Below are 23197 nucleotides of genomic sequence, written 5' to 3' on the forward strand. Positions count from 1 at the left end.
GATGGCTAATATGTTAGATGACACAATCAAGATCCAGAAAGACTGCATCAAGGTCGAAAAATGAACTACAGAAATTTAGTAGGAATAAATATGAAGTTCCTTATTTGGGTTAAAAACTTGAGTGAACAAGTTCAAGGGGTGGAAGGGGTGGCTTAAAAAGTTTGTGTGAAAAAGAGAGTTTTTAGTAGGACTGTATGTTCAGTGTGATGTGCCTGCCAACAAAGCTAATGTGATCCTAGGCCAAATTAATTGAAGTATAGGATGCAGAACAAGGGAGGTTATCATCCTGCTATTTTCTGTGCTTCTCAGAACACATCTGAAGTATTATGTTAGTTTCTGAGTGCCACGTTTTTGGAAGGACATTAATGATCTGGGGAGCACCTAGAGAAGAGTGACCAGGACACTGAAGAGACTCAGGACCATGCCATATATATATAGGGTCCAGTGAAAGACACTGGGTATGTTTAACCTGGAGAAGACTTAGAGGGAACATGATAGGTTTTTGGAAGGCTGTGTTGTGGAAAATGTTAGACTAGTTTTATTTGGCACCAGATTGTAGAACTACAATCAGTGGATGGGAGTTGCAGAGGCAAATTTCAGCTTAATGGGTATTCCCTCAGGAAGTAGTCATTTTTCTAGAGGATAATGGAGGGCCACTTGCCAGGAATGTTATAGAGATGGTTCTTGCTCAGGTATGTATTAGATTAAGTGAATTCTGAGCTCCCTTCCAACATTTATATTCTGCAATTCCATGCACTGATTCCATGTTGATTTGCCAGAGATGAAATGGGCTAGATGACCTAAAGTCCTTTCATAAGGTTCTGAATCTCTCATTCTAAAACATACTGCTATGGCATGGACCCATCTGGTTCACAATAAATGTTAATAAATGATGAATACTATTACTATTTGGGAAGTTAAAGTAGGGAAGAGTACAGCTTTGTCCATATCCAAGTAATTTTTGCAGCAGTATCTCTGACCTTTGGTCTGGTCTCCCCACCTATGAATCCCAATATAGTGTAGTCTTTTCTGCTTCATTTGTAACCAAAGGTGAAAGGACATTTTCTAGGTTATGGCCCTGGAGTGAATGGGGGGAGGGAGGAGAACCAAAATATTTTAATCCTACTGTTAATCAGGAATCAATAAACATTATTTGAAGGTCCAAAGCTTAAAAGCACTTTACAAATATAATCTTATTTGATCCTCACAATAACCCTGTGAAGACAGTGCTAGTATTATCCTCATTTTACAATTGAGGAAACTGAGGCAGACAAAGGTTAAGTGATTTACCCACTGTTTTACCCACTATTAAGTGTGAGACTAGATTCAAACCCAGGTTTTCCTGATTGTGAGCTCCTTGAGGACAGAGACTGTCTTTTGCTTTCTTTGTATCCCTAGCCACTTAACACAGTACTTGGTGTGTAGTAAGCCTTAATAAGTGGTTATTGACTTATTCCAGACCCAGCACTCTATCTGCTGTGCCACCTCACTGCCTCTCTCTGGGCCTCCATTCTTCATCTGTAAAATGAGTTCAGACTAGATGGTTTCTGGGATCCCTTCCAGATCTAAATCTATCTCCCTATAAGTAAGAGAGCTATAATTCAAACTCATGTCCCCTGCATCTAAATCCAGCACTTCCCATTGTACCATGATGCCTCTCCAGCCAATTTGTCTAATCTAACTAACTTCAAAGTAGATAGAGTGCTGGTCCTAGAGTCAGGAAGTCTTCTCTTCTTGAGTTCAAATCCAGCCTCAGACATTTACTAGCTGTGTGACCCTGGGCAAGTCATTTAACCTTGTTTGCCTCAGTTCCTCACCTATAAAAATGAGCTGGAGAAAGAAATGGCAAACCACTCTAGTATCTTTGCCAAGAAAACCCCAAATGGGTCACAAAGAGTCAGACATGACTGAAATGACTTTGAACAACAAGTATTTATGTAAGGAGAGAGGTGAAGGAAGGACATTCTGGCAGGTGAAACCAGGAATATCAGGGAGAGTGAGGAATTATTTTTAGAATTGTAAGAAACATTGGAGATCACCTGTTCTTATCTCCTCACTTTACAGATAAGAAAAATGACATACACAGTCCAGTGACTTCTACCTTATTCCAGTTTCCGTCTGACATTCAGAGAAATTAAATGACTTGCTACCTTACTCATATTTCTCTCTGCTCAAGCCATATGGAGAGGCAGTATGTTATAAAGCAAACAACACTAAAGTTGCTATCACTTGAGACGTGTGTTCAAATCCTGCCTCCTCTATTTATTAGTTATATCACCATAATCAAGTCATAGTAATCTCTCTGAGCCTCAGTTTCCTGATGGAGTAATGCCAGTACTTACTTATCTCATAGGATTATTGTGAAGATCAAAAGAAATAATGTTGGTAGTGTATTTTTCATACCTTAAAAAGTTTTATATAAATGTCTGCCCCAGGTCACACAGGTAGTAAGTAACAGAGCAAGGATGTGAACCTAATTCCTCTGATTCCAAATCCAGTAGCCTTTCTGCTCTACTGCATAGCCTCTGCAGTCAAACATGAGCAGAGAACAGTTTGAATGAAGTAGTGGAAGATAACATTGGGGTCAGATTATCAAAGTTCTCAAATGCCAGGATTCTTTAGGACTTCATCCTATAGATGTTGGAATGCCATTGAAGGTTTTTTAGGATGGGATAATGTGAGACAAACTAATTGCTTTTCTGCGCATAATCTGGGAGTATGTGTACGATGGATTATATTGAGTGAGTGGAAATAGGTAGACCACTTAGAAGGCTTGTCTAGACTATAGCTCTCCTTTGGCATCAACTAAATGAACATATGGTGGCAGGGGGAATTATTTTTATTTTTTTTTTTAATATATAATGATGGAGAGAAGAAAGAACCGGCACCCAAGAGGTTATATCCATGTTGTTTATGGAAACCTGTACTGTGGGTTTGGAAACTGGTCAAGCACAGCTTTGGCAACACCATCCCTGATGACTGTCTTCCAGTTTCACTGAAGCAACATTCTTGGCCAGAATGTTTTGTTTATTGCAACTAAACAATCACCTTGAAGAAAGCTCCAGCCTCCCGTGGCCAGTGCAGATTTGACTCTTAGCACTCTGAGCTGACTTCAGGTCCCATAGGTCATCCCTAGCAGAACCAAACGTGATTTTCAGAATCAGAGATAAGGTAAAAGTGTTGTACCTACAGCATGTGCCACAAATGTGCTTCCAAAACTGGCTGTACAGTTGAAGCCCATCCTCTGTTCCTACCTCTGCTCATGGCACTGGGGACACCACCTAGTTGAGAGGAGCAAGAACAGATCATGGTACCAGGACTAAAAGCTGCATGGTTCTTTCTGGAGTCCTTAGACCATAAAAGGAGTTGAGACAGCTAGATCTGATCCCTTACTCAACTATTGACTTGACATTTCTACTTCAGTTTCCCCTTCTGTAGAGTAAATTTCTCTATAAAAGATTATTACCCCCACACATACTCTATCCCAGAGTTGTGAGAATAAGTGTGATCATATCTATAAAATCATAGGATCATAGATTTAGGGCTGGAAGCAACCTGAGAGGTCATTGACTCAAACCCCTTCATTTTGCTGATGAGGAAACAGGCCCAAAGAGGTTAGGTGACTTGCCTAGGGTCACACAGCTACTAGTGTCTGAGAGTATTTGAACCGAGGCCTTCCTGACTCCAAAACAAGAACTGTATCCACTACACCAGTGGTGTCAAACCCCAATAGAAATGGGGGTGCCCCTAAAACACACATAAGGATCTTTGGGGGTCACCCATTGACCTAATTTCAAAATGTAAAATTATCTATTTTATTTATTTTTATTTATTTTGTTAATTATTTCCTAATTACATCTGGTTCAGCCACACTTGGGAGTTTTTTAGGCTGTATGTTTTATACTTCTTCACTACCCCATAATACCTATCACTCTCTCAAGACAACTACAACAAAACACAAATTGCCTTTTTTTTGGTGATCTACCTTCTTCATCTTCCTTAATTTTCTTCACTTCTTGGCTTTCTCACTTGGTAATTTCAGCAGCAGACGTTTTGTCATTGGCTTTTTTCTGTATAGTGTCTCTTTTGACAAAGCCATGTATGTACTCCTATAGCTTCAGTGCCCAACTCTATGAAGATGACTCAGAAAGCTCTAGCTTTACCTCTGACCTTTTCCCTGAGTTCCAGTCCCTTATTTCTAACTTCCTGTTGAATATCCTCAGCTGAATGTTACCCCATACTCAACCTGTCCAAAACTGAGTTCATTGTTCATCTGCTCTGCCCTTTCTTCCAGCTTCTCTGGTGCATTCAGCATTATTCATCCTCCCAGTCACCCAGACTCAGAACCTCCAAGTCCTCTTTGAGTGAGTGCTCCCTCACTCCTAACATAGTTGCCAGGTCCTGTTGTTTCTCTCTGCAATCCCTCTCCAGTACTTCCCACTGTCACCACTTTAGTTTAGGCCCTCATTACCCCCTTGCTTTAGTCTATTTTAGTAGCCACCCTGTTGACTACTAAATATAATATAGCCTTCATAGCCTGCCATTCAGGATCCTTCATAGTCTGATGCTAGCCTACCTTTCCATCTTTATTTCAGGCTACTCCATGTCACATACTTTACGTGACCAAACTGGACTTCTTAGAGTGCTCTGTCACCTCTAGGCATTTGTACTCATTATCCTACAGTCTGACTTATTATCCTTCGCCTCTTCAAGGACCAGCTCAGGTGCTGCCTTTCCTCAAACTTCCTGTGAGCCTCCTTCAGACAGAGTTGTGTTGTTTTTCTCCTTATGTGTATGTGTGTGTGCTTTTTTTTACCTACTAAACTGTGCTCTCTATGAGGGCAGGTGCTATCTTTGTCATCTTTGTATCTTTCCTCTCCCCTATGTGTAGCACAGTGCCTTGTTATAATGTGAATTAAATGAACCTGATTACCTAGGAAGAAATCTCCATTCTGTTTCAAACCTGTTAGCTTGGTCGAGGCAATAGTGAATTCTGAGACAAGTATTTTATCTGTGAAACAAGACAATCTGCGCTATGGCAGACCCATGGTAAGAACTTGTTGACCTGTTGATAATCCCCTGTGTCTTGAACCTAACTCACTTTTGGCGCTGCAGATAAAGCTTCAGACTGGGTTTCAGGGAGCCCAGGTCTTCCACTGAGTAGTTGAACAAGTCATTTAAGCTCTTTGGACCTCCATTCCAGCCTCCTCAAAGATGAAGAACTTTGGAAGAGGACTTTGGCCGGCCCGCACAATGATTAGAGCGAAGGATAACAGTGGTCTCCTTTGTGGAGAGGGTGGAGGGGAGTGGCGGCCCCAGCCCAGCGCCCAGCCTCACTGTCGGCCCTCCCGCCACAAGGACTTTTGGCCCTGGACGGAGTGCCAGTCACCCGCAGCTGTCCCTGTGCACCCGTTTTTTACCTTTTCCCCTCCTATCCCTTCTGGTAATGTTACTGCGGGTGTGGCAACCAACTGGACTTGCCAAGATGCTAAACCTCTTATGTCCACTGTTACCTCCGATATAAACTCGCGTCATCTTCATTATGAAGATCCTGGGGTCACTGCAAACCCTTTTGATTTGTGGTTGCTCTGTGGGGAGGGGGGCGCTTGTTTGGATTTGCGCCCCATGGCCATGCTGTTGGGCGGGGTCATGGGGTGGGGAAATGGTACATGGACAGAACTGGACCCCCTTCGATTGGCAAGGATGCCACCGCAGCTGCCTCCCTGGAGCGCAAGCCTTCCTTAACCAACTGCTTAATGAGTATGTCCATTCCAGGGCCGCTGCCTAGGGTCCTATGGACCGTCTCCTGAACTTGGTTAACAAAGGAAAGGGGGGGTCTGATCAGGTCTTTGTTTCAGGCCAACTAATTTAGGGCCCCCTGTCATACCCTTGGCGGAAACCTTCTCCCAGGCCGCTATGTGTGCGGCCTTGACATCATCTAATTCTAACTGCCCATAGGCTGCCTGCACGGCCGGGTTGGAAAAATGGCCAGTGCCACAAATTAAGTGCTCAGTGTCTTGAGGGGCCCTGCCGGGTCTAAGTCGGGCCAAATGCCGGGCCTCCCTCTTCACTTGTGCCTGGAGGGCAAGATGCATAGCAGGGTCTAGACAGGACATAGCTAGCTCGTCAAAATCCCCCGGGGTCCAGGGGTGAGCAGTCACTAGGTTCATAAGTAGCCTCCTAACATAAGGTGAAGAAGGGCCATACTTAGTCACCGCCTCTTTGAACTCTTTCAGTGTCTTATATGGGATGGGAGAATGAGTACGCTGACCCGTAAGGGGATCAGTCAAAATGGGATAGACATCCCAAGAGGCGAAGTCCACCTCCGCGCCCGCCTCCGCCGCCACACGGAGGCTCCGCCTTATTAACCCCTCTCCCTCACAAATATTCGCCTCTCGCCTTTTCTCATAATGAGGAGGCGGGGGCGGAGGGCAGGGAGGGGCGACATATGCGGAACTAGCAGCGAAAGACGGGGCAGGACAGTAATTGCCTGGCAAACAGGAGGTGCTTGGTGGCAAGGCGGAGGTAAAGGGCGCGGAAGCGGGGAGCACGCCCCCTGCATCCGTTTCCCCTTTGTTCTCCCGTCTCTCCCTCCTCTCCCAACATGAGGGAGTGTCCTTCCGGGTCCTTCTTCTCTCCCTCGATCCCTGGGCGCCATCTTGGCGCCCACTCCTTTTACCTTCATCTTCCCCTTCTGAACTGCTAGCGGAACTATCCGCCGCCTGATTCATTACCACAGCTCTTAAGTCCTCCCACGGATATTGACCGAAGCCCCCTGGGTCCTTCAATTCCTTATTCTTCCCTTTTCCTAACTCTAAATCTGACCCGGCTAATGAGGAGCCCACCTGTGTGGCCAAGGACCGGGAAGCGGCAATCGGGGAAGGATTCAATGCCGCGTCCACTATCTTAAAGACCGAAAAATCAGTGGGTGTCAGCGAACCAGGGCAGCCATTCTCAAAAGCTGCCATCTGCTGTCCCACAACTCTCCATCTATCGGCCTGTATGCCGACATGCCTGACCCAAGGGCATATGTCCCAGATCTTATCTATAAACTCCCTACAGGTCTTAATGGGGATTTTTGCCCCCCTTTGGGCGCAGAGCTTATAAAGTTGCGCCGCTATCACCCCCTTCTCCTCCGGCCTAAATACAGGGATACTATGCCCTGTTCCCATCCTATCCTCTTCCCGAGGCTACAGTGGCCTCGAGGCTGTCTGGCGACTGGAGCAGACCAGCTGCGTCCAGCAGGCCATCCGCCAGCTAGTCGTCCCGAAGGGTCAGCCCCACGTTGGGCGCCAAAATCTGTTGCGGGCATTTGCCCTCACAACAGATCTAGACGACTAGCCCCACGGCCCTCTCACTTACCCATCCCGGGTCTTCGGTCGTCACCCGGCCCCTCACGGGGAAAAACACCAGGCAGAAGGCGGAGGAGTGAAGCGGGGTGGTTTATTCTTCAACAGTTACATGGCGGAGAGAGAGAGAGAGCCCTCTCACACGAGAAAATATATAGCGAGTCCGAGCCAATCACATCGCAGTCTTACATTTATGGCCTTATATGGTGATCACCCCATGGCCTTATATGGAGATCACCCCATCAAGCTTATACATATTCATTTAAAGCAACCATGGCACCGCCCAAAGCCCCTCCCCCTCCCCCATCAGAGAAAGGGCAGGACAAGTTGGGTTAGATCAAGGGCTCTTAATCTGGAGTCCTTTTTTAATAACAGTTTCAATATAAATTGATTTCTTTTGTCATCCTATGTATTTGATTTTATGCATTTAAAACTATACTCTTAGAAGGGCTTAGTGAATTTCACCAGATTGCTAAAAGAAACTATAACACAAAAAGATTAAGGATCCTGCATTAGATGATTATTAAGGCTTCTTCCAGCTCTAGGCTGTGTGATATAGTGAAAAGAGTTGTATGTTCTTAAGAGCTTCAGCTTCCTCATCTGTAAAATGGAACTAATATCTGTAGTGCTGATTTGATGACTTGATTGGATTGTTGTGGCAGTCAAAATAGGTAGCATCCATAAAGTGCTTTGCAATCCCAAAAGTGCTATGTACATGTCAACCATGATCATGGAGATATTGATTCTGGCTATTATTTCTAGTCTGGTCAACTTAGAAAAGAAAGATTTTGAGCAGAATGACTGTTCTGAATCAAATAATGCTGTATGTCAAGTCACAAAGAGACCAGTCACAAAAGCCTGATACTTGAGTTTTAAACATGTACATATTCTACCTCCATTTGGTGAATTCTGCTAATGTTCCCTTTTGCAATGGGTATACATCAGACTGGTGGTTGTTTGGGGGAAGGGAGCTGAGGTGGGCTGTAGCTACTGTTGCCATGGACACTGACACAGAGCCATGATACCGTCTTAATTCCTATCAAAACTTTTCTGACTGAGGGACTGAACTTTTCTTGTTTCTTGGGCAGTCTGGCCAGCAGGTGCTTTCAAATAGGAAAGCTGCAACCCAATAGGTAGCTATTACCCTGGTTCTAGCTGTCTCACCTTTTAAGTAACCCTAAGGCTACTGGAGAAGTTGTTTGTTTTTTCTCCTATCTATATGCCAATGGGAAAGTATCTCTGGTAGAGTAAGTTATGGACCAGAGATAGATAGTAAACCTAAAGATAAGAGTGACCTGGAGGTTTATTAATTTTGTTTTGGCAAAAACAGGGAAGGGCATTGATGGAGTTGGGTAGAAGAAGGGGTAGAAATCCTGTCCAAGCAGCAAAAACCTAATTCTGCAACTTACTTCTTACCTACTTTCTTGATCATTCCCCTGGAATAACCAGTCTTCAGCCATTATGGACTGCCTCATGCTGTTTGCTCAGTTCTAGTCCCCTACTCATCAGGAGTCAAATTGGATCATGTATCCAGTCGAGGACAGCAAAAGTTCATAGGATGAGATAGACGGAATCATCTACTTCTTTATGAAAAATAATTTTAGAGCACTCCTCACTCCCAGACCAACTTAGACACACTTCATGCTCAGTGTCCAACAAAAGCCAATAGAAGCCAAGAGAAGATAGGTAGTAAAGATTTAACTAACTTATTAATACACTTGAATAAGAGAAAGGAGAATTTTCCAAAGAAAATATGTGTTAAGAAATCAGCTTGAAATCAGGGAACGCTATACTGTCTGAACATCTCTCTTGTCCTTGCTTCTGCAGTAGAGAAGAAAGAGGAGGGGGCCAACAGAAAGATTGAGAAACCCCACAAGTTGAAAATGCAGAAGAGCTGTTTTTGTAAATAGACATTACACAAGAGCAGTTTTTTTGGAAAGGTTTTACTGAGACAGACAAAATTAGCCAACTGGCATCATGCTGCTAATAAAGATATTTACTGTTTGAAAAAGTATATTTGTAGCTTTGGGGAACATCCTGTTGACTTTTCTTTGTTTTGAAAGAAAATAGAATCTCTTTTTTCCTTCTCCCTCCTTGCACACATAGAAGTTGGCTTTTTTGGTTTTGTTTTAGGTAAGGGGGTGGGGATGTAAGGAATAGTTGTGAAAAATGTTTTTCCCTGTGTTGGGTAACTGTTCCTGCACTCTGGAACCCATATTTATGAACTGGAGAGCAAGGCAGGCTAGAGAATTTCAGTCCAAACTCATCTGTGAGCTCTTGATTTCTCTCAGTCCAATGAAGTTCTCTAGGGAATAGCAAGCTGTGTCCTCTTCCTGAGCCTTTGTTTCCTCTTCTGTAATATGAAGAGGAAAAGCCAAGTAGAGTATAAACTTCTTAAAGGCGGGACTATAAAAAACAATTCCCAATGCTTGTCCATTACATTTAAATGTAATTAGATTTAAAATGTAATTAAATCCATGTGCCTTTTCTGCTTTCCTTGAATGCCGTGAGGATGAATAATGTCCCTTTGAATTGCTGTGAGCTCCTTCATACACTGGAACAAGTGTTCCTTCAAGGCTTACCATGGGCATATAAGTTCTGTGTGTTCTAGCTGTGTCAGGCATGGTCATTCTTCCCAGAATCCTGGAATGTTTGTCACCCCAGCCACACTTTTTCCAGAGCAGCTGTTTTTCATCAGGAAGACTGTATTCCCACAGGGGAGCAGAGTCACAACTGTACTTCAAACACCATGGAAACCACAGAGATAGATTGAGGAAATTATAGAAAGTTATATTGAATCTATAGTTCTCTCCTCTTTCCTCCTTTTGATACACTACCACTACTGCCAGTGGGGTCTTTATCTCAATTTCTCTAGTAAAAGATTTCCAGTTTTTCTGCACTAAGGCATATATTCTCATTTTCAAGCCAATCCTATAACAGTATGAGTATATCTTCTGTTTGGCAGCTTCTGAATGAACCAAGAATGTTCCCCTTATTTGATATTTCCTCTCTTGGATCTTTTTCTGTGCTTTCTCTTGTCCTACTCTGATGATCTCACCAGCTCTCATTTTTCAAACTGAAAGCTACCCCCCTGCCCTGAGTAGCAGCCGAGTGCTTGGTCTTCAGATCCCGAGAGAACCGTCCTTTCAGAGTAATTGTTGCTCCTGCTTCTCTTTTATTTGAATAAAGACTCCAAATACAATGATGTCACATCATTTTCACCTTAGCTGGGGGCCACAGTTCTTCACTAGCACAGAATTACTTATGGAACTACATAAGTAGTTCCTGTGGAGAATCTCATTCACTTAACATTTTTTTTTGGAATGGCTACTCAGCATGTACCCAGCACTATATGAGACTCTGGAAAATAAAAACAAGCATAATACCTGATTCCTGCCCTTGAGGTACTTACAGTCTCATAGTTAAGAAGATGAGATGTGTATACATCCCAAACCAAGCAAGTCATGTGAGAAATGCCAGGTGAGTAGTATAGGCAGTTGTTAGGAGTAAAAGGAGGGAGGGAATCACTGAGGTTGATGTGATAAGAGAATTGGGACTTGAAAGAGATTTTGCAGCATGGATTTGGGGCAGACAGAAAAGAGATGGGAAGGCATTCTGAGGGAGCAGGAGGTTCCTGTGAGTAACTGGATCAGCATGACTAGAACATAAGCTTTTTCACTGAAGAACAGTGAGAAGTAGGCTAGTAACCAGAATCAAAGAATATCAGCTGAGCAATAGAGGTAATTTACTGCCACTCATTAGATGTGCCCAAAGTCATAGTGAGGCAGTAGCAAGCCAGGTCTCGAACCCAGGTTTCCTGACTCATAAGCCAGGGCTTTTTCTGCAGCACCTCACTCTTTCTTAAATCTGATCCCTGCCAGGCCTGTCCACTGTAGCCAGAGATGATACTTCATGTTAGGAACCCTACTCAGACTATTGAAACTTTAAATGACAATTTAAGGAGAATGGAGTGGACTTTTTCCTGCCTGCAGTGGAAGACCATTTTCTGGGCAGGGGAGTGGTATGACACAGGTAGTTTTTTTAGGATTTTTAATATGATAGCCATGGAGCAGGATCATTAGGAATACAAAAACAAGATCAGGGAGACCAATCAGGCTATTGCAATTAATGCAGGTATGACATAAAGGCCTGAAATTCTGGTCTTTTTTCCTTTACCCGGAGATATCACACCCTGCAACATCCCTGCTACCAAGAAATCTCATCCCTTGGGTTGATGATCGCTTTCAGCAGTGCTTTCTACCATGGTAACCTTCACTCCCCTCCAAATCTTCATGTTAAGTATTTGACTAGGTGACTTTTCCTCCTCTGTTTTTTTTTTAATAGTGACAAATACATTTTAAGTCAGAATCCAAATCATTTAAGCTTTCCAGTCTAGGAGACTTGGATTCTAGTCACTTTGCCAGTGTGCCTTAGACAAATCATTTAACCTCTAGGACTGTTTTCTCATTTCTGAAATAAAGCAATCAGACTAGATGTTCTCCAGATGTCCTTCTAAACTTTAAAACTTTTATGATTATAATTCTAATCCAGATAGAGATGATAAAGAGTAGAACCCAGATCCCTAATTTATCAGTCCCTTGTCAGGAGCATTGCATCTCTTAAGTACAAACCCATTTGAAAACCACATTGAAATTCAATGGCTCAGCTTTACTTCTTGTCTCACTCCTCTGCTAGGTCCTCCAATTGATTAAGATTATATAGAGAGTCTACACAAAACCTAGTTCAGTTCCTGCCCCAGCCCCTCATTTTGTTTTAAACAGATAAGGAAACTAGATTTCAAAGAGATGAAGAGTAGTGCCAGGGGTCACTCAGAGCTAGGGACTACAACCCAGATCTTTTGATTGCTAGCATGGCATTCCTTTCACACCATAGGTCTCAAGGAAAACAATGGCTGATCTCATAATGATGCCACTCTGAGGACCTTATTTACACTGTCACAGAAGGGACCTTAAAGATAGCTTTAAAGGTAGTTGCCAGCTATCCAAAAACCAGTATGTGGACTTTAAGCCTCACCCTTTAGGAAGAATAGCTGTGACTTAGAGAAGAGTCTCGGGATTTTCTCACCTAGCTATTGTGCCTCCTTTCCAGGCTGAGAAAGGGAAGCAGGTTCGAATTCTCTTCCCTTCTTTATCCCTCAGCCTGATCTTTTCCTCAGTAATTATACAGTTGAGAATTATTTGTTTATAGAAGCCACGTGAATTTTGACTGCTGCCAGGACCAGCCAGTCCCCAAAGGGTTAACCCTCCCAAATTACTGGGCTGGGTTAACAATAAACAGGATGTCCTCCAGAAATTAAATTTAACCGCTGTGACTCAGGCCGGCCCAACCTCTCCACCGGATCGACGTCTGGGGTTATTATCGGTGGTTAATTACACTGTTGGGTTTAGAAGCAATGTTGGTCAGTTTGGACCAAATAGAACTAGGTACAGAGGAAAAAGAAGTATGAGGGGGGTGGTAGGAGCAGTGAGTGAACAGATAAGTTGCAATAGTTGAAGCAAGAAGTTTGCATTAGAGGAAGTGTATACTCAGTAAAGCTGAGTGGAACTGAGTGGTAAGAAGTCATTAGTTCATTCTCATGCCTCCAGGGCTGTCTTGAATTTGCTCATCTATTAGGGCTGATCCCAGTGACTCCCTACTCTATCTGATGTTAAGACATATCTACAGTTTCAACAATTCTACCAGGAAGTGTCTTTTGCCTCCCAGTCTGAGCCTGAGTTCTAACTTTTGCACTGATTCTCTTGTCCGTCTGGTGTGATATGTGTGTATATGTGAATTTATGTGTGTGTGTGTGTGTGTGTGTAGAATATACAAATAATATATATGTAGAATATGTATACATGAATAATAATAATAATAATGTCTTCCATTATATAACACTTCACAATTTTCAAAGTACTTTCACATCCTATCTGATTTGCTCCTCCTAACATCTCTGTGAGATAATCAAGGTAGATATTAGGGTCCTCTTCTTACAAGTGAGAAAAAACTGAGTCTTTGAAAGGGTTAATTTGACTCATAATTTGGTATTCTTCCACTGACTATACCATGCCACTCCTCAGTAGGAATATTCCCTGTTTTCAGGTTGAGAACCTGAGGTATAGAACTTCATAGTAGGGCCAAAACAGGCCCCTAGAACATACTTCCTCTCCTGCAGCCCCTTTCTCTCATTGGTGAGCTCCATTTTGAAAAAGGACACAGGAGCAGCCATCCTTCACTCCTCTCCCAGTTCTGCTGGTGACTTTCCAGACTTCACCACCAGGTCCCCAAGTGAATACCTATCTTGCACCCTCCTCCCTATTTTTCAGCTCCCTTTTATGTGTCAGAAGTTGTCTTCTCCCATTAGTGTGTAAGCTCCTTGAGGACAGTGATTTTATTTGTATCTATAATGCTTGACACATAGTAAGCACCTTAAAGGATGCTTGTTGATTTGACTTAAAGACAGATTTGAAATTGAATCTCAGATTCTATTTTGAGCACTTAGCTTAACCAATCTTCCAAGTGTACCTGAAATCTTTCATCTCTGTCCAACCAGGAAAAAGAACACTTTAAATCCACAGATGCATTAGAGTCATCAGGCAACTAGCAGAGAAGATAGTCAATATGGGTTTATTTGTCTTTTCAGTAATATAAGGATTTTTAAATATGATGACTGCTAGCCCAAAGCTACTGTCTTTGAAAGTTCTCATATGGGGACTCATAACAGTTTCATTCTTCATGAAACATTTATATTTATTAATACCACAGTGACTATCAGCAAAGATAGGGACAGGAGAATGCTCTCAAGAACCTGGACTTGAAAAAGCACTGTTTAGAAGATCATTGCCCTGAAACTAAGCCTAACTGTAAGTAGCCACAAGGATCCGAGTTGGGAATAACATCTCAGGTGGTAATCTACCTGCCCTCTTTCTTTATACTCCTGAAATAGGGTCAGGGTATTTAGAACTAGAAGAGATTTTAACTCTATCCCAACCCTTCATTTTACAAATAGGTTGGAAACTGAAGTTTGCAGAAGTATATTTGATTTGTTTATGGTCACACGGCTAGCGGCAGAGCCTATATTCAAACCCATATCCTCTGATTCTAAATCCAATTCTCCTTGCATTATAAAAGAGTTACCCAGATTTCAACAATACATTTTATCCCCTTCCTTACAGTAGTACGTTCTGTCTCCTATAACTTGTTTCTTTATCTCTTGTAGGATTCCATTCAAGATTGGGCAGCCGAAAAAACAGATTGTCCCCAAGACAGTGAGTAACCTAATTTCTCCCCTAAGAGCCAATCTTGCCACACACATGGCCTTCTAGTGGAGCCATGATTTTGACCCAACACATCTTGGGGATGGAAAAGAAAACCTGCCTTTGGCTCTGTTCCCACTTTTGTAGATCTGAAGTATGGCACAGACTAAGGTCCCAAAGGTCCTCAAGTCCAGAGACCTTTTCTTTCCTTGGTTCAACCTATTCTGCCCCTCCCAAGAGCAGATGAATAGGGGGAATTGCAAAGGATCCAGGAAAATTACTAGCTGTAAACAAACCCACCTCCAGAAATAGGGTAGAATTTAATGATCTAAACCTAATTTGATGCAGAAAATCTAAAAATTCTTGCTTACCTAATCTCTCCAGAGTAGCCATTCTTTGTTATTGCCTAGTAACCTTCCCTCTAGCTTCTATTCATTTTCCTAGAAAAAGAGTTAATATGCCAACAACCTTTTTGGAAGATCCGGATAGAGTTTGTACTCCCATAGAGAGTTTCCATGTTAAGTTGAAGCCAACAGTTTTAGGCCCTTACCACTTCTCTTGTTCAGTGGCCACTGCAGCTGTGCATCAACTAAGAAGTTATGATTAATTATCTACTAAAATGTTTTCCTATTGTCTTGATTAAATAGGAGAACTCTGCCTTTCCCTACCAATTCCTGTCCCATCCCCTCCTCCTCCCCCTACCAGCTACATACACAAGTATGTCCTTTACTTTGGATGAGGCTCTAAGCCAATTTAACATCTAGGGAATAGGTCAGCTCCAGAGAAGCAGGCTTCAGACATTACACCCCAGCAGGAGATTTGTTTCCTGATTGTCCCACCCAGTTCAGTAGCCTCTGATTGTAAAGATACTTCCAGCAGGAGTTAGATCATGCCCCTGTTTTGAGGTCTGTGTCTCCCACTCCCATTTTATGCCCAGAATTAGAAAGAAAGAGGTCATATACCCTTTGCAAGATTTTTGGAAACCCTGTAAGAAAGAGACGCTTCTGGCTTCTCCATCTGGGTAAGTGCTTTGAATTTAGTTTTGAAAGCCATGAAGAATCTTTTCGGTATGAATTGGACTAGCAACTGAAGGCCCTTCCAACTCTGAAATTCTTTGTTTCTGGGAGTCCAAGCCTCTCAAGTATGATTGTATGCTAATGCCCCTTCCTGCCCTCTGTGCCTAATGCGTTCTGCTCCCTTTAACTAAGGTAACTAAATCAAAAGCACAACATCTCTACGCCACCAGCATGAAGTTCAGAGCAAACATTAAAAGAGCTCTATCAGGAGGAAATCCATAGCCTAGTCATTTATAAAAGAAGGGGTTGGGGGGAAGATGCCAGGGGTACAAACCACTCCTAGATCCTAAAAAGAGTTTTCCCACTTTGTCATCGAGAGTCAGGATGCTGGAGACCTCAAAACTTAAATGAGGCCATCCATCTGTACAGGCTGACTTTGAGCCAGAGCTCAAAGAATCTGGGTGTGCAGATGTTGGGCTCTGGCCAGCTACAGGAAGTGGGAAGGTGTGGTCTCAGGTTTCCAGGGCTTAATCCAGTACAGATCAGAAAGAGAAGTGGTTTTGGGAAGGGTCTTATATTCCTATAATTGATATTAAAAAACAAAACTACTCCTGCCTTTACTGAAATGAACTTTGTTCTTTTTGGAACATGCTGCTCCCTGGAAAGGTACAAGGCTAAGATCCAACTTATTTGTAGAACTCTTGGCTGGAAAGACCCCCTGGGCCTGACAGACTACTTGGAGTGGCAAAATGACTCCCTAGGCAACCAAGATTATGAGGGGAAGGGCAGGTGTACAGAGCTTAGAAAACCCCTTGTGCCACACCAGCCTGGGTTGATCTCCCTCATTTAGTTCTCAATCCTTCCTTGGGCCTACTTCATTTGGAACAGAATTTTTTCCTCTTAATCTCCAATACTTTTAACTGCCACAGAGAGCCTTGCTTTCACTGAAGCAAAAGGGGAACCTGGAGATAGTTGGTTTCTCCTTATAAACTCCCAAGACATAAGCCCCTACTAAGCAGCTAGAACCCTAACTTAATGAGATTATGATCAGAATCTTTGATCCCTAATGAAGGAGTACAAACAGCCCTCAGCTTGGGTTAAGAAACATCACTGGGTTTATTTCCTTGATGTCCATACTCCCTTACCCCCTGAATTCTCTGGTAGTCTTGGTGTTTGCCAACTCTTCCTCTTCACTGCCCCTCACCCTTACCACTACTTTCATCCCAACTCTCTAAACAGGCCCAGGCTGTACAGTTGTCTCAGCATCTCTGGCAGCTGCCATCTGAACACTAGTGACGCACACTGTTTTTCTTGCCTGAGCGCTTTCTGGGAGGGGAGCAGATGTGGATAGCTAGGTTATTGGAAGTCACAGAGGCGCTGTCATGGGAATAAATGCTCATGTTATCTTCAGGGAGTTTCAGGAGATTTTTGGCTCAAGGAACCCAACCATCAGACACAAAGAGGGCATTGTGTCTTTGCCCTCATTGTTCTCCTGCACCTAGGTTATTCATGAAAGTTCTGGGACGTTTGCTGGAATGGCATGCTTTCTATAGGCGCTGACAACTGAAACTGAAATTTAAAAAAAAATTACTTATCAAATGCTGTCATTTTGTTTGGACCCTTCACAATCCAAAGAATCTCACAAAGTGACTAGAGCATCCCCCTGAGGAAAGAATGGAGAGCCCTTGTACTTCAAGGGAAAATAGAAGGAATCTTAGGCCAAAGCTTCTTTCTCCATGACTCACCTGTCCCCCTATCTCAAGACTCACTTGAGTCTGTAAGTTAAAGGGGTCCCTGTCTCCATGGTCAGGGCAAGGAAAAAACCCTGTCAGGTTGGACCTCTTCTGATGAAAGGTTCTTACATGCAAAGTAGATGTTGCCATCTCTGCATTCCTTCTGACTGTTTACCCAAGCCCTGTAATAAATATCAAGCTCAGGAGAAGACGCCATTTGAACCCTAGCTTTCTGAGAGGAGTAAGAGTCTGCAGCCTTTTCTGGCAGTCTAGCCTTTTTATTGCAGCATGAGCCCCATCTGTCCTTGTACCTTCTTGTCACGGTCATCTTGCTCATTAAGAACCATGGCATCCTAAGAGCTGGAATGACCTCTCAGCAGCCATCTCCTCCAATCTCCTACCCTTGCCAGAATCTTTCTAGTCTCTTTGACAAGAGGTCACACTTCAAATGGGCACTAGCCCCAAACCTTGAGAATGTTGGGAGCAGCCAAGCAGTGTTGGCCATTGGCCTCCAGCTCAACAATCTATGAGTTCACTTCATCAGCCTGACCCAGCCCTGTTCAGATCCCCTATTGTCCATGCATGTCTAGCATTGTTGACTGGGATCCAGTTGCGCTTTTGGCAGAGGGAACAAGCATTGAAATGGATTCTGATCTTTCCTGGTTAAATCTTTCCCTCAGAATAGGGAAATGAGATGCCTTTTTGTGCCCTCTGTCTGAGGGACTGAAATTCCCTTGGACCTCCTTGAGAGTTTTCTCTTGTGGCAGTTGAAGAGCCCTTTTAGTTGATGAGGTATGGAAGTGACCCAACACTTGACTACTAGAAACCCAGGGGTAGCATGGTTTCTTCCAGTATTTCATAGGCTTTAGGGCATCCTTTCTTGGCATTTGATGTAGGTATCAGTTCCCACCCCTGACCGCCCTTCTCAGAATCCAGCCCCCGTGCAAGCCCAGGATCATGTGCATCCTAGGATGAACCGACCTAGTTGGAAGCTTAGAGTCCTGCTTTATACAAGTCCGAGCAATCTCAATCCAGAGAAACCAGGTGTTCTTTGACGTCCCACACATCAGCACACTTGGTGGGATTGCAAAAGAGAAGAGTAGAAGCCAAAGGTCACAGCTCTAGGAGTTCAGCAAACTCTTTTGCCTCCTCTCCAAAAAACCACCTGCACTCTGCTCTCACCCTCTCAGGGACTGGTTCTGGCAGAGTTAAAATTCTAAGATTCATCTCCAGACCTAACAGATAATGACACGCTACTCACCTACCACCTCCTGGTGGCTTGACTCTAAGCATAACCCTAGCCACCAGCTTACTCGGTAACTTGGGGCCTGCCGCTCAAAATTCTTGTCCTCCCTTTTTAAAAATAGCATTGGTATCATGCAAAATCCCTTAACAGTATTTTGCTAAATGTCTAAGACTGGCCTAGTCCTGTGCCCATAGTCACAAAACTGGTCAAGTTATAGACCACTCAGTGCACTGAGCACCGGAGCTGCAGTGTAGAAGCCCTGAGCTCAGGGCTTCATGAAACCAGCCTTGGACACCACTTCTCTCTGCTGAGTTTTCTCATTAGGAAATTGGAGATACCAACAACAACCGTCTCAAGGGTTGTTGTCAGAATCAAATGAGATAATGTATATAAAGCACTTCTATATAAATGCTGGCTGTTATTAACTAGTGACTGAGGGAGGTGGGCTTTGAACCCAAGTCTTTCTGAACGCTGTCATAGTGCTTTTCTAAGTAGCTAATTATGTTGTATGATTTCAGGAGTTTAGGTAAGACCTCACGACCCCCCCAAACATCTTTCCCACTGAATCACTGATGCCAGAAATTCCATCACGGGAGCATGATTACTTCTGGCTTAAGACTCCCTACTAAACCAGTGATAACAACACATTATATTTCACAAAGCACCCTATAGTTTACACAACACTTGTATATTCATTATATCATTTGATCCAGATTTTTAAAAATGCATATTCCCTTGAGAGGGACAACACTATTTAAGCTATTATTAGTTATTTATACCTTAATAAGTTTCAGCTCGTTTCCCTAAGAACAGATTTTCTTAGGAGGAGAAACAGGAAAGGGAAGAGAGTTTGAGGACATTTATTGGACCCTTGATAGAGGAAAGTGAGGAACCTCACTACAGAGGGAAAAGAAGGCAGGTCTGGAAGGCTGGGAGCTTAGCCTACTCTACAATTTTGCCATGCTCTGGCACAGATTCTAGTTGCTAATCTATAAAGTGAGGAAAATACATCTTTGTCCTCTATCCTAATCAACATAGAAGAGATAAGGCAACATGATAGTTTTCAAAGGAAAAACATAAGGAAACAGGAGGGAGCTCTAGAGATCTGCATTTTGAGCCTGGCTTTGCCACTGACTGGCTCTGTGACCTTAGATTAAGTCAGTTCTCACTCTCTCTGGGCCCTAGTTTCTTCATCTGTAAGTGAGGGATTTGACCAGAAAGCTCTGACAATCAATGGCTGAGTAGCTTATGTTGAGCTTTACCTTGAATTTGCATCAATATATAACCCAGCTTGTGTAGTAAGATTAGTGCAGCTTTAGGATAATGCTTAATCAGGCTGCTCTTCATGGAAGTGATGAGTTTTAAGGAAGTATGCAAAAGACAGGTTCTTCTGAAAAATGTGGTTTTAAAGGGCCCTGTCCATTCGGCAGGTACATGCCCTCCTTTCTCTAATGACCCCTGACATTCTGATGGTTTTTGCTTAGTGACTATCAAATGGTACTTGGAAGTCAAGGAAGGGTGAGAGTCCAGATTTTTCTACCTTGAGGCAGATTAGGGCAGTTTCGTTAAAACCAAACAAAATTGTGCCTCCATCAAGTGAGCACATCCTCCCAAAGAGGAATGTGCAGTAAGCAAGTTTGATAAGAGAGAATTGTACGTGAATCCTCTTATTTGAGAGAGCCTGTGTGAAAGCTTACCAAGTCATACCTCTGACATTTACTTTTCTGACCAGAGACATCCACTTATCTCTTCCACGTGAAAGTGTTCAGAGTAAAAATATATGCTTCTAGCCACTTTCTTTTAGTACTTCCTGGCACCTTTCAGACATTATTGGTTTCATATAACATCCTAGATAAGCTGAGTATTACATATAGAAAGCTAACAGTGCAGTCAGGCTGTTGTTTTCATTTTCTTGATGAGGAAACTGATTCATAAGAAAACAGAGAAGAACCTTTAACTTCATCTGGCATGTAGGTAGCTGAACTCCCAACATAAAAATAAATCCAGTTCTCCTTGGTGTATGAAAAATGTGCTAACTAAGCAAAAGTTGGGCTTTATCTCCTCATCCAGAGAGTTTCGGTAATTTTCTTCTTTCACTGCTCTGGGAGTAGATGGGGAAAGAATTTGTGCCCCTGCCCCTTTGGTGGGAGAGTAAGGTCACAATCCGCTGGTACTTGCCTAGAAGTCCCATATAGGAAAGGAGTTTTATCCCTGAATCAAGCAGTTAATTAGTCAAGGAACACAAAGAGAACTTGTCATTGGAGAACTGTCAGTACTTGTAGGAACTAAACAGTGTTGCTTCCTGGAGGCTTAGGTGGGGGATGATTATCATATATTGTTTGAAATAAGGGCTGATTTTTTTTCCAGTGTTGTCATTTCTTTGATGATTGAGTTGTCTTTCATTACAGGTGGAAAGAGACTTTGAAAGGGAATATGGAAAACTCCAGCAGTAAGTGATCAACTCCAGGAGAAGGAGGTGGAGGGACTCCCAAGAGGGAGAGAGAACTCTATTTTGATTAATTTCTTTAATTGTAACATTCGTTTAATGCTCTATTAGTGACTTGGAGAACACCCCCAATTAGTACACTGTCAGGGCAACTTAGTTCATTATACTGCCAGATCCCCATGTTCCTCAGTCTTCACTGATACACTGTCTAGGGAAGCCTGTAGAATGAGTTATCTTTTTGGTTAGATTGAAAATCTCAAGGGGCGGCTAGGTGGCACAGTGAGTAAAGTGCCAGCCCCGGAGTCAGGAGGACCTGAGTTCGGTTCCAGCCTCAGACACTTAACACCCACACAAAAAAAAATACTTGTAACCTTGGGCAAGTTACTTAACCCCAAATGCCCTCCAAAAAAGCAAAAAAAAAAATCTCCATAGCAAATACACCCCTGTTCTCTAGCAGCATCCTAGAGGAGAAGGTTAGATTTAGGAACCAAAAGAAGCTCAGAGGAGCCAGAAATGCAGCCCTCTTTGTCTCCCTTGCAGGCTGGAGGATCAGACCAAGAAGCTGCAGAAGGACCTGAAAAAGAGCACAGATGCTGACCTGGGTAGGTGGGCCCACCCCACATTGCTAGGACCCGAGAGTTGGAGGGCATCAAATGTCAGGCTTCATTTGTTGTGGGACCAGCTTTGGTATACCTCCTCAAAAAATACTGACTGACACAGTTGGCCCTAGGTTAACCATCCCTCATCAGAACAAACTTAATATTCTCACCAAAACGCTCCTACTTCCCTGACTTTTCAGGAGGCCCCCTTTGTACTTCTGGCTCCTGTTGGATTTGATACTAAGCTTGATGAGCTTGAAGCAAGGAGGACAGGAATACCATCACAGTCAACTTGGACTTTAAGCTAAAAGTGTCTCTGGCATATTGGAATCTAGGCTGCTCTCTGCTGTCCTCCTTTCAGGCCCTTGAAGATATGAACTTTGACTAAAGTTACAATAGATCCCCTGGGAAGTAGGGGATTTGCTTTTCAGGAGTAAAGAGCTATCTCAGAAAGTGGATTTGAGAAGGGCAGAGGAAGAAGGTCATGTGGACTAAAACATGTAGTTCTATGACAGACAGCCTTGAGAATGCTTTAACACTGCCCTGTATTTACTAAGGACTCTGAAAGGTCTGAGAGGGTCTCGTGTGGAAATTAACAGGAGCCAGCCAGAAGTCCTGGAGATGCCAATCCCTTACCAAGAGTTGCTCTTGAGTAAAAAGAAACTCTATACTGGAGCTCTTACACTTAAAAATGGAACAAAAAGAAAAAAAACAGCTTGTAGGTAATCCGTATGGTCATGCTAATTAGCACTAGCCTTCTTCTTGGAACAGAGGAGCATGTCAGAAATCTGGAGCTGCTCATTGAGGCTCCTTTCCCAAGGAGTCCCGTCTAACTTGTACATAAAGTTTTTTTCATTGCAGAAATGACAGAAGAAACACCTACAGAGATTGGTTTCCCATTCAGTAAAATGATGGGCTTAGACTAAACGATCTTCCAGATGTTTTCTCACTCATGCATTCTTTGGCCCTATCATTTTGTGACCAGAAGATTTCAGAGAAAGTGAAAGTTGATCAGCAGTTCTTTTTGGTGGGCCATGATGATGACACTTCTGTGGCTCCTTGGCAGCATTTTCTGAAATAGCACCCAGGCTGCCCAGTTGGAGGCCCTTGTTAACCATTCAGTTCTCTGATGAAACCGAATGAGTGTTCCAGCTTGGTCTGCCCTTATTACACCTCCATCCATATCATGAGACACAAGAGAGGAAGTATTTCACATCAGCTCCTACAGGGAGCCAAGAGAATTAGAAATCCAGGCTTGCCTTACTCCTCAGGCCACACTTAGTAAATAATTAATTAGTATTGTGAGACCATTTTTCACGGAACAGAGAAGAGCATGCTGGGAGTCTGTAGGGAGTGGTCAGTGGCAGCTGCTCAGTGGGGCCCACTCCACCCATGTAAGATATGTCCTTTGGGATATTAGGCAGCTCTCCAGGCATTCCCATCAGGGTCCCTAGAATTTAGGGTGGAGGAGCCTACCTTCTACAGACTGCCAGCTCCAGACATTCCTGAAAAAGGCAGACCAGCGCCAACACTGGGTTAGCATAATGTTCAA

General features: G+C 43.2%; 1 protein-coding gene and 1 long non-coding RNA gene across 6 annotated transcripts in view; one reads left to right on the top strand and one right to left on the bottom strand.

The window, feature by feature from the left end:
- The window catches only part of LOC138152034 (uncharacterized), a 41798-nt gene extending 34200 nt beyond the window's left edge, over nt 1-7598 (bottom strand). For both annotated transcript variants that reach the window (XR_011166007.1, XR_011166006.1), the window contains exon 1: nt 7363-7598. This is a non-coding gene — a long non-coding RNA (uncharacterized lncRNA). The remainder of the gene's footprint in view (nt 1-7362) is intronic.
- BIN3 (bridging integrator 3) overlaps nt 1-23197 on the top strand; it is a 227159-nt gene that overhangs the window by 186035 nt on the left and 17927 nt on the right. For 2 of the 4 annotated variants that reach the window (XM_069075674.1, XM_069075673.1), the window contains 3 exons: nt 14569-14617; nt 21009-21049; nt 21587-21648. In XM_069075674.1, the coding sequence (XP_068931775.1) occupies nt 14569-14617; nt 21009-21049; nt 21587-21648 (152 nt within the window). The remainder of the gene's footprint in view (nt 1-14568; nt 14618-21008; nt 21050-21586; nt 21649-23197) is intronic. The other 2 variants (XM_069075676.1, XM_069075675.1) reach the window with 2 other exon arrangements.

Source organism: Petaurus breviceps, unplaced genomic scaffold (assembly GCF_028583685.1).
Source record: "Petaurus breviceps papuanus isolate PSGF00001 unplaced genomic scaffold, PetGlider_PUasm1.0 90919, whole genome shotgun sequence".
In the NCBI taxonomy this organism is placed as follows: domain Eukaryota; kingdom Metazoa; phylum Chordata; class Mammalia; order Diprotodontia; family Petauridae; genus Petaurus; species Petaurus breviceps.